This window comes from Clinocottus analis, unplaced genomic scaffold (assembly GCF_023055335.1).
Source record: "Clinocottus analis isolate CAN_PGR_092001 unplaced genomic scaffold, fCliAna1.0.p SCAF_13, whole genome shotgun sequence".
Taxonomy (NCBI): Eukaryota; Metazoa; Chordata; class Actinopteri; order Perciformes; family Cottidae; genus Clinocottus; species Clinocottus analis.
In genome coordinates this window covers 6,933,067-6,943,795 of record NW_027175854.1, presented here as the reverse complement: position 1 = coordinate 6,943,795, position 10,729 = coordinate 6,933,067, and the positions used below count along the sequence as shown (strand labels likewise).

General features: G+C 42.8%; 3 protein-coding genes across 3 annotated transcripts; 2 read left to right on the top strand and 1 right to left on the bottom strand.

The window, feature by feature from the left end:
- Positions 1-1,475: 1,475 nt before the first annotated feature.
- Positions 1,476-2,810, top strand: si:dkey-175m17.6 (N-acetyllactosaminide beta-1,3-N-acetylglucosaminyltransferase 2). Its single transcript, XM_068574559.1, has one exon. It carries the CDS (start codon positions 1,476-1,478, stop codon positions 2,808-2,810), a length of 1,335 nt encoding a protein of 444 aa, XP_068430660.1.
- A 2,289-nt stretch (positions 2,811-5,099) lies between these two features.
- LOC137783849 (heat shock protein 30-like) lies at positions 5,100-5,742 on the top strand. The gene has a single exon (XM_068574188.1). It carries the CDS (start codon positions 5,122-5,124, stop codon positions 5,740-5,742), a length of 621 nt encoding a protein of 206 aa, XP_068430289.1. The 5' UTR covers positions 5,100-5,121.
- A 1,194-nt stretch (positions 5,743-6,936) lies between these two features.
- On the bottom strand, positions 6,937-7,579 carry LOC137783848 (heat shock protein 30-like). Its single transcript, XM_068574187.1, has one exon. It carries the CDS (start codon positions 7,555-7,557, stop codon positions 6,937-6,939), a length of 621 nt encoding a protein of 206 aa, XP_068430288.1. The 5' UTR covers positions 7,558-7,579.
- Between the last annotated feature and the right edge of the window lie 3,150 nt (positions 7,580-10,729).

The following is a 10,729-nucleotide window of genomic DNA, read 5'->3' as shown; positions in this document are numbered from 1 at the left end:
GATAATACACTACATTATGTAATGCCCTTATATTCCGGATATGATAGTAGATTTGCAGATAACAGCATAACCAATGCTCACTAAGCTAAGTTGTAAGATAAACTGCATTGCCTATTTAAGTGTTACTTATATTTTGAATGTGTATTTTGTTTTTTGCTTTTTTTAACCAAATTTGCCCTGCTTTAATGATATGTCCTTGTTAGTCATTTCTCTTCAAAAACGTGCAAATATATGACATTCCGGCAGAGTATGTTATTTGTTTGGAGTAGTCTATTGTTAGTGTTTGTATAGTGAAATGTTGAACCATTAACAATTGACGGACAGAGTGCTTATAGGTGATCCTTGCAGATGCCATGCATGCAAATATGCCGAAAAAAAACGCTCATGGAGCACATGCATGCAAATCAAGTCAAATCATATCCCTATAGAGAAAAGTCATTTCCAGATGAAGTCCCGAGCTTTATTCTGTCTTGTGTCAGGTATAGCAGCCTGCGTTAATCCTGTGAGTATTTTCCTCATCTCACACCGTTGCGATAAGGAGCCCAAAGAGGCGCATGCTCAGTGCGCGCAGATACCTGGGGACCTGTTGCTCAGCTGCGGCTGTACTGCGGGAAGAGGACGCCTGTGTTCGACCTGAAGGATGTCCGTCGTTTTCCTTCATCTTTACGGATATATATGATGCGCGACAAACCGAGATGCCATCCGCTATAACAGCACTTTATAACCAAGCCAGATGAGATTACAACAACAAAAAAGTGGACACCAAAAGTCACCGTGTCTTTAAAAAAAAATCTCAGTCGGCTTGACGATCCAAAGCAGTCCACACATTGTGAGTATTGTTTTGTTTTGTCTTACAAACAAATAGCAAGAAAGGGTCCGGCAAACAGTTGTCAGATTGTGTGCAGACTCATATTGAAATTCAAGTTGATGTGGTATCATGTAGAAACAGTGTGTTTGCGACTTTCTATGAGGCTATTTTCCATCTTTCATAGTCAATGCTTCACACAGTGGAGATCATTTAGAGAAAAAAAAGTGGGGAAATAGACACAAAGCCCTAATTAACCCTAAATAAGTCAATCAATCCACCACATTCATGTCGCATGATGTGTCTTCAGGGGCTGTGTGTGCCTATCAGCAGGTAGCCACGGGATGATGCTCTGAGTGTGTAGACTAAAGCAGACACGAACCCTCACTGGACCATCACCAAGGAGACAGAAACTCCAGAGGGTTACCTGCAGTGTTAGCTATACAAAATATATATATATTGAAGGTACACCCATGCCACTGCAGTGGTTGAGTCAGCGAAGAGAGTAATTAAAATGTGTTCTCTGGTGTGATTTATATATATATATATATATATATATATATATATATATATATATATATATATATATATATATATATATATATATATATATATATAATGTTTTCTATGTTATTTTTTTATATGTGTTTGACTTGTACACTAACAGGCAATGGGAAAATTCTGCAAATGCAATGGCAGACTGCTCTGCATGTGCCTGCTCCCCTGCATGATGACCGGCCACCTACTGATTTACATCATGGTGTCCATATTCGTCACCATCTCCTACACGCCTCCAAAAATAACCATCCACTACATTGCCTCCGGGAGTTCCGCTAATTCCTCTGACCATGCCTCTCACCCTCTTGGCCCTTTCTGGAACCTCCGTCTGGAGGACAGTGCACTGTGGAACCAGTTGCAGCATGTTTGGGACCGCCAGCACAACCCAATACTGCGAGGAAATGCGACTGGGAGGACGGAAGTTAAGCTTTTATCGGACATCGAGGATGAATGCTCTTCTGCCTGCATGTCACACAAGTGTTCAGTCCCTCGTGTGCAGGATTTCAACAGTTTGCCAGAGCAAATGAGGGCATTTATAATGGCAATGCACTGCATGGAGTACCCGCTTCTTATCAATCAACCTGGCATGTGCCGGAGGAACAAAAGTAGCTTTGGTTTGGGTTCTCCCATGCTCCTCATGGCCATCAAATCCCAGGTGGGGAACTTTGAAAACAGGCAGGCCATCCGTGAAACGTGGGGACACAGTGGCCTGGTGGAGGGGGAATCCAACAAGAAGGGTGGATTAGTGCGCACAGTGTTCCTCCTCGGAAGGCAGGACTCAAGTACAGGCCCTCACCCGGATCTCAGAAACCTCCTGGAGCTGGAGAACCAGAAATACGGGGATATCCTGCAGTGGGATTTCAGAGACACTTTCTTCAACCTGACCCTGAAGGACTTGCTGTTCTGGCAGTGGCTCCAGCGGTACTGCCCCACGGCCGTCTTCGTGTTCAAAGGGGATGATGACGTCTTCGTTCGAACGGGCGCCCTTCTGGATTACTTGCACGAGCAGTGGGATGAGCACAACCTGTGGAAGGCCTATACGAACAAAACTGAGCTGAATTTGTTTGTGGGGGACGTGATCTATAACGCGAGGCCCAACCGTGAGCCATCCGCAAAATATTACATCCCAGAACGTTTCTACAAAGGTGTGTACCCGCCGTACGCCGGCGGAGGAGGGGTCGTGTATTCTGTGTCACTTGCGTTGCGATTGAAAGACGTGTCCGAGAGGGTGCGCCTCTTCCCAATAGACGACGTGTATCTGGGCATGTGCCTGCACAGAATGGGGCTCTCCCCGAGCCATCACCCGGGCTTTTTAACATTTGATCTCCCAGAGACGGACAGGGGAAATCCCTGTGCTTACAGGTCCGTTCTGCTGGTGCACAGGCGGAGTCCCCACGAGATGCTGACCCTGTGGAAGCAGCTCCAGGGTCTGCCAGGTCACTGCTGAGGCTCATTTGCCTGCCAAATAGGATTCCTCGAGTGCAGGATGAATGAACGCACACGCTGTGAGTGCATCTCCTGTGCAGTACACATGCAATGCACGTTTCAAACTGAGGCGGAGACTGATCTACCTCAAAGTGTACTTTTATGATGAGGGCATTACACAATAAGGATGCTAACCTTAATACAGGTGTGTATGTGTGCCCTTTCAACTTCAAAGTTTTATTTTACTACCCAATAAAGAACACCTAATAACTGGCATGTTGTTTCAGAATGTTTAAAGAGAATACTGTGTCACAGGTTCCCTTGTTGACATCAATTACTTTCTGTTTTCTCTTGTTTTCCTCCTCTTTGCTTTAAGCTAGCCGATCACATTTTAATTTGTCTCGCCTCCTCTTCGTTTAAACGTTTAAAATGCAACTAAGCCTTTCTAATTCTTTTCTAACAGCAGTACTGATTTGTCGCAATGCTTGAATTTCACGTGGGCTACCATTTGGCTAAGGATTATACAATGTATGGAATAATTGTGTTAATAACAATAAATAAAAGTCATTTTTCACTTAAATCACTTATTTAACGTGTTGGTGATTGTAAAAGGGGTACATTTTTTACACTGAAATCCACAATGCCTCATCTCTTACTTAACAGTTAAACAAATATGCCTGACTAGTAATGTTACACAATTGACTAATTGTACAATTCTGTCTTTGAATCCCAAGAAACGGAAGACAAATAATGTTATTTGTTGCTCTCATCAAGGATTTAAAAAAATACAAAAAAGTATAACATGTCAGGGAAAATAGCTTGTTTTTCTCTACAAATATATATTTATCCAATAGCATTGTTTATTGGTGTGGTTTATGGTGTTAAAATTCAATTACATTTTGGTTGCAATCCTCTCCCCATTATACTGTATATTTTAAATATATCTAAATATAAAAGGGAAAATTCAAGAATTGTAACTGTAAACAAGCATCTAGTTTTGAATTCTACGTGATTTCATAATGAACATTTTCCATTAAAACCATTTGTTTTACATTATTTGCATTAAAACCAATGTCGTCTACTCAGTGATGAGTCGTGTGCATTTGATGTGGAGTCAAAGCGTCACACACCTTATAATCAGGCATTGCGAACCCAGCACAGTGAACCAATTTAACTGAATGTTTATTATAAACACACTTGTGAAATACACAGTTTTGAGTGGAGCATTAAAAATAAAGATATTAGACTGGGTTTAATGTTCCAATTCATTCTTGATCCCTGTAGAAGTGCACTGCTTTACATGTTGGGCTATCACTACAGGACACGGGGTAGTACGACATGTGGATGCAAATTATGCAAAATGTTTTGTGACCATGAATACAGCAAACATGAATATGTTCCTTATCTTTACCAGCAATACAAGTAAATCTATTAAACATATTTTAAAGGTGCAATAAAACAAAGTAAACTACAAGAACCATCCTTGTTTACCTTGCTGGAAGATGAAGCAGAGGAGATGGGAAATGAAACCTCAGACGATGAGTCTGGTCCAGGAAGAATGTGTTCTGCTGTGGCAGGAAAACAGCAACAAAAAGAGACTTGAGATGAGATACAGAGTGTGACTGTGTCCTCAATTAAATATTCAGCAGACATCCTCTCCTCTCTTCTCTTTATTGTCTAACAGCATATTAGTGTGTGGTGACAATCATTGATTCTGGTACCACGATATAGGCAGACAGTGGCTTCAGAGTAATGTGCTTGCAAAAGAAAACAAGTCCATCAAGGGACCGCAGGAGGAAGACTACTGAGCTGCTGAACACTAACGAGAAACTGGAGGCAAGGTGAACTACATGTTGATGTAGTTACAATTTAATTTAACTAAGCCACACAGCAAAGCTTCTCAATTTTAAATACAATTGCTACTCGAATAAATACTGCTGGTACTACTACTTGTATGAGTATGTTTTGGACGAGGACAAACAATTAAATCCCAAACTAGTATCTAGCAAAGTGAGACACAATTGGAGATATGGAAACTATATGATTACTGCAAATTGGATAAATCAAACAACAGAAGTTTGAGTGACATCTAGTGTTCAACCTCTGCAAATGCAGTAAGTTCCAGAAAACACATGAACGATCCAGTGACGTCCACAAGCCAGAGTAACAGCGCCCCCGAGCGAAGAGCTGTGGGAGTGACAGGAAAGTTCCTGAAGACTCTGGACTTCCTCCAGTTAGAGTATAAAGGCTGGGACAGTCCCACTGCTCAGACACGAAACACCACAGAAGAGAAGACACTTTAACAAGAGGACTCAACACCAAAGACACTGAAGATGCTCTGCTCTCATGGATTCCACTCTGAACTCAGTCCATTCATGGGCTTCTCCTGGCCTGCACGCAGTCTGTGGCCAGAGGTCAAACCTCTGCTCCAGCAGCAGGATCTGCTGCAGAGAAACCATCAGCAGCTCCGCAGCAGTCTGGAGCTGATGGACAGACTTCACCACGGGACCCTGGAGGAGACGGAGCCTTTCCAAACCGATGTGGCCCTGCAGCCGGCCTCCTACCAGCTGGAGGGAGAGGGAGAGCACTTTGGCCTGACCCTGGACACGCAAGGCTTTTCCCCAGAGGAGCTGTCTGTCAGGCAGGAGGGCCGCAAGCTGAGAGTCAGCGGGAAGACAGAGGAGAAGCAGGAGGACGGGGAAGGCTGCTACTCTTACAGACGCCAGGAGTTCAGACGGGAGTTTGATCTGCCGGAGGGGACCAACCCCGGGGCCGTCACCTGCTACCTGGCTCCAGACGGGAAGCTCCACATCCAGGCAGCCAAAGATCCATGTGAGGAGGAGGCTGAGAGAGAGCTGACTATCAGGAGCAGCTCGGAGGAGGAGACACAGCAGAGTGTGTGTCCACACACACAATGCAGCAGCACACTGGACAAACCTGAGTCATGTCGTTGAAGCCATGTGTAGTAACTGTGTAAACTGCTTATTGTGTATGATACATGAATAAAATTATATTTTTAATTACATTTCTTTGTATTTGTTATGATTTGTGATTTTGCACATTACAGCTTATATATTTTTTTCTTTATATTTTTATGTTTCTTTAGAGGTGAAAAAATGAAGTTTTTACTTATTTTCACAATCAGCATTACATATAATGTTATTATTCCAACATGACATCTATTACCATATTACCAGTATTAGCAGTCAGTGTTATATATATATATATATATATATATATATATATATATATATATATATATATATATATATATATATATATATATATATATATACACACACACAGATAGATGTAAATGTATTGAACCTCACCCTTTTTTTGATTTTGTACTTATTAGTTTATTATTTTGGTCTTGTTTGGAAAAGAAAGAAAAAAAATTCTTGTGTTTTACCTTTAAATGATGAATATGTGAATCTCAATGAATTAGTTTATTTGAATAGCTATACTATTAAAATACATTTATCATGGATCATGCCTTGAATTCTGAGCATTTTGCTTTCCCCATTAAAGTTCACATTCTGCAGAATGGCATGAACATTCATTTTATTTTTAATTTTGACATCTGATTCCACATGAATTTACCGCCTAATGCAGCTTTCATATTGGTTCAAATGTGGTCACATCATCTTCTTCCAAATAATTAAACAATATTTGCAATAGTTTGATGAGTCATGGGACATGGAAATAGTAAAGTCACGTTCAGGAATTTTCTCTATTCAGAAAGGTGACTTCTTATACCTGCCTGCTGTTGTTTCTATCACATTTTTCTGAAACATGAACATTAAGCACAAACAGGATCGACCTGCTGACTCACTACTCATGAGTAACAGCTCCATTTCCATTTGGTGTCTGTCAAGTGTTGGGCGCTACTCTGACAACTAATTTAATTTAATTAAGTATACATCTATCTGTGTGCGTGTGTGTGTGTGTGTGTGTGTGTGTGTGTGTGTGTGTGTGTGTGTGTGTGTGTATATATATATACATAAATTAACATTGACATATATAATGAGCAAAAACACAACACAAATCATAACAAATACAAAGAAATGTAATTAAAAATCTAATTTTATTTATGTATCATACACAAACCATACAATAAGCAGTTTACACAGTTACTACACATGGCTTCAACGACATGACTCAGGTTTGTCCAGTGTGCTGCTGCCTTGTGTGTGTGGACACACACTCTGCTGTGTCTCCTCCTGCGAGCTGCTCCTGATGGTCAGCTCTCTCTCAGCCTCCTCCTCACATGGATCTTTGGCTGCCTGGATGTGGAGCTTCCCGTCTGGAGCCAGGTAGCAGGTGACGGCCCCGGGGTTGGTCCCCTCCGGCAGATCAAACTCCCGTCTGAACTCCTGGCGTCTGTAAGAGTAGCAGCCTTCCCCGTCCTCCTGCTTCTTCTCTGTCTTCCCGCTGACTCTCAGCTTGCGGCCCTCCTGCCTGACAGACAGCTCCTCTGGGGAAAAGCCTTGCGTGTCCAGGGTCAGGCCAAAGTGCTCTCCCTCTCCCTCCAGCTGGTAGGAGACCGGCTGCAGGGCCACATCGGTTTGGAAAGGCTCCGTCTCCTCCAGGGTCCCGTGGTGAAGTCTGTCCATCAGCTCCAGACTGCTGCGGAGCTGCTGATGGTTTCTCTGCAGCAGATCCTGCTGCTGGAGCAGAGGTTTGACCTCTGGCCACAGACTGCGTGCAGGCCAGGAGAAGCCCATGAATGGACTGAGTTCAGAGTGGAATCCATGAGAGCAGAGCATCTTCAGTGTCTTTGGTGTTGAGTCCTCTTGTTAAAGTGTCTTCTCTTCTGTGGTGTTTCGTGTCTGAGCAGTGGGACTGTCCCAGCTTTTATACTCTAACTGGAGGAAGTCCAGAGTCTTCAGGAACTTTCCTGTCACTACCACAGCTCTCCACTCGGGGGTGCTGTTACTCTGAGTTGTGGACGACACTGGATTGTTCCAGATGGATCAGGAATGTTGCTGTTAGAAATAATCTTGTGCATAATGGTAATAGTACAAAGGAAGATTTGACTTGCAATACAGCATCAAGTTAAGAAAATATAATATGTGAAACGGACACTTGAGATAGCAATATGCAACTTCCAGTGTCTTTAGATGATTTATTAATGATAAAGATTTCTAAAAATGTCGTTCTCTCATCTCCATAAACCAGCAGTCCATTGTTTAATTTTAAATTTGAGTGTATGTGTGTGTGAGTGTTTGTTTTGCATCAGGTTACGTTCTAAATAGATTTTTAAAATGTTTAAAATGTCAAAGATTGAAGATAATGAAAGGTTGTGTGCCTGAGAGTTGAAGAAACATGGATTTGAGGAATTCAGGGGGGAAAAACCTGCCAATAATCTTTTTAACTCTTCTAGTAGAGACCATTGTTTTGTTTTGTTTTTTCATCACACATTTACAAATTTGAATGGACATTTGGTGACTCCTACATTACCCTTACCAGCTCATTCTAAGAAAATACCAGAATCCACGAGAGACAGCGTCTTCAGCGGATGTTTTGGTCTTTTGAGCCTCTCAGATGAAACACAATATTTGATTCATGTCTCAGCATGAGACTGTCCAAACCTATTTTTATGTCCTGCACATCATTTCCTCTGATCCGCCTCTTTCGCATCCATGCATCCACTAGATGGTGGCCTATCCTTACGTACAAATATACCAGCAATACTATCCTCCAGTAGTTGTCAGCCTATAGCTTGACAAGAAGATCAAATTAATTTACAAACACATGAAAAAAGCTCCCCATGTACATCGACTATACACAGCTTTTAATTAACGCCGTAACTGCTACTTTGCACTTTCAAATTATATTTTTTACCACACATGCTGCTTTTAGTTTAGATCAAACACAAACATATTTGATTTCAATATATATGACATGATACATCTGCATTTCTGGAAGTAAAAATAACACTTGTTTTATCTTTAAAGAAATATGTAAATGAAAAACGTAAGCAAAACACAGATGAGTTATTTTGAATTATTCGCCGACCTTATGTTGCATAATTGTGATATAACGGAATGTATCACGTTTTTCACTTTGTTAAAACGCTGACAGGTAAAAGGTGTTATTTATCCGGTGTATTGAGGAGACTGATATACTGTGCAATAAAGTAGGGCAACAACAACACAGAAGGCAGGATTTCCACCCACAATCTCTTTTTCAACACATTTTTTATCTCCCCCAAAAAATATAAAAAAAGGATCAAACCAGGACTGGCAAACACAGCGCTTTGCTGCTCGGGGATATCGTGTCAAGGCTGGTGTCAGTATTTTTGACACAAAAAGAGAATATATGAGTTTTTTTAGGTTTGGGGAGGGGAGGGATACTTCTTCTTTTTTTTTTGCGAGGCGTTCACCTTTGGATGAACTCCCGAAAGTGAAGGCAGGCAAGAATTGAGGAGGAGGAGGTGGAGGAGAACGAAAGATAACGGAAATAGAGGAAGGATGAGGAGGAGGTGGATTAGGAGGAGAAAGCAAGGCTCCATGTAAATCATCCGCATTGTTCTCCTGATGCTGCTTGTATGCACAAACACACACATGAAGACAGGCGGGACAGCATCAAACTCTCTGTCTCACACACACTCACACTCACGCTCTCACACACACACACACACACACACACACACACACACACACACACACAAACTTACACTTCCTTGTTCCTGTCTTAGTTTGTCCCTCCCAAAGATGGTTTTTAATGCAGCATAATCCCCCTCTCTCCCCCGAACACATAAAAGAGATATCCTTCTATCTGTGTAAGTGGTTCTGACGGCCACCAGCTCATCACAAACACACAGACTCTCACGCACACACACATACACACACACACACACATACACACGCACACACAAACACACATATAAAGCCGCCAGCTCATCAGCATGCAGTTATTCCTTTGGCGCTGGATCGCAGGCTGTTAATTGGCTGCCAAGCAGAATGTGTGTGTGTGTGTGCGTGTGTGTGTGTGTGTTTGTGTCTGTACTGCAGAGCTGGGGTTGCTTAGAAATTCTGCTCACGTCTCCGAGCCTCGATTAAGACGTTGCTCCAGTTTTCGAACAGACAGACATGTGGGGAGGAGGGGAAGAGCGGTAGAGAGGGGGAGGGGAGGAGTATATATGGGGGGGGGGGGATGAGAGAACACCAGAGGAGTGGGATAGGAGGTGATGAGGCGGGACTCAGCAACGAAAAGGGGGGTGAAGAGAGAGTTGCTGAAATGCTGCAGTGTGTGTAGGACCCAGAACTGATAACTCTCCCGTCCTGCCTTCCTTATCTCTATTATTGAGTTGCAGCGGAGAGAGTTCCAGAGGTAAAGCGCCTGCTCCTCTTCTGCAGTGTGAGGAGACGGTTGCTGGTGCACCTCTAGAGTCCGAAAGATGTCTGCTCCAGTGGTAAAAAGTCAACATTACAAGTGAGTCTGTGATGATGAAGATCATGATGACGGCAACCAGCTGAATGTGCGTCAAAAGCCCCGGCGATAAAGTGCCGCTTTAGTTTTTGATCTCTCAATCTCCTTTTAGTGCGCCTTATTGAGAGTGTCGGTGACTTTGGATGAGTTCAGCAGCTGTGGTGCAGTGCTTTGTTTCCGATTGCAACGAGGAAGCATTCTGAATTTGTCACATAGCTCCAATTTCCAACCCTGACGAGCTTCCTCCGTGCAGTAATGGCGACCCGAGGGCAACACACACTGCTGGCATGTGACAAGACTTTCATCCCGAGTAAAATGACAAAATTAGTCAGTTGTTTGAGCAAATCCCCCACCCCCTCCCACCCCCTCCCACCCCCCCCCCCTCCCACCCCCCCTCCAAAAAACAATATGTATAAGTGAAGAGGCTGTTTAGAGGGCGTAGAAATTATGACTCTTGTCTGTCAGGAGCAAAAGAGGAAGTATTGTGTTGTTTTGGAGCCACAA

What these genes read in the sequence shown, in the direction of transcription:
- si:dkey-175m17.6 (XM_068574559.1), top strand. Translation starts at nt 1,476, where the DNA reads ATGGGAAAATTCTGCAAATGCAATGGCAGACTGCTCTGCATGTGCCTG.
- LOC137783848 (XM_068574187.1), bottom strand. Translation starts at nt 7,557, where the DNA reads ATGCTCTGCTCTCATGGATTCCACTCTGAACTCAGTCCATTCATGGGC.
- LOC137783849 (XM_068574188.1), top strand. Translation starts at nt 5,122, where the DNA reads ATGCTCTGCTCTCATGGATTCCACTCTGAACTCAGTCCATTCATGGGC.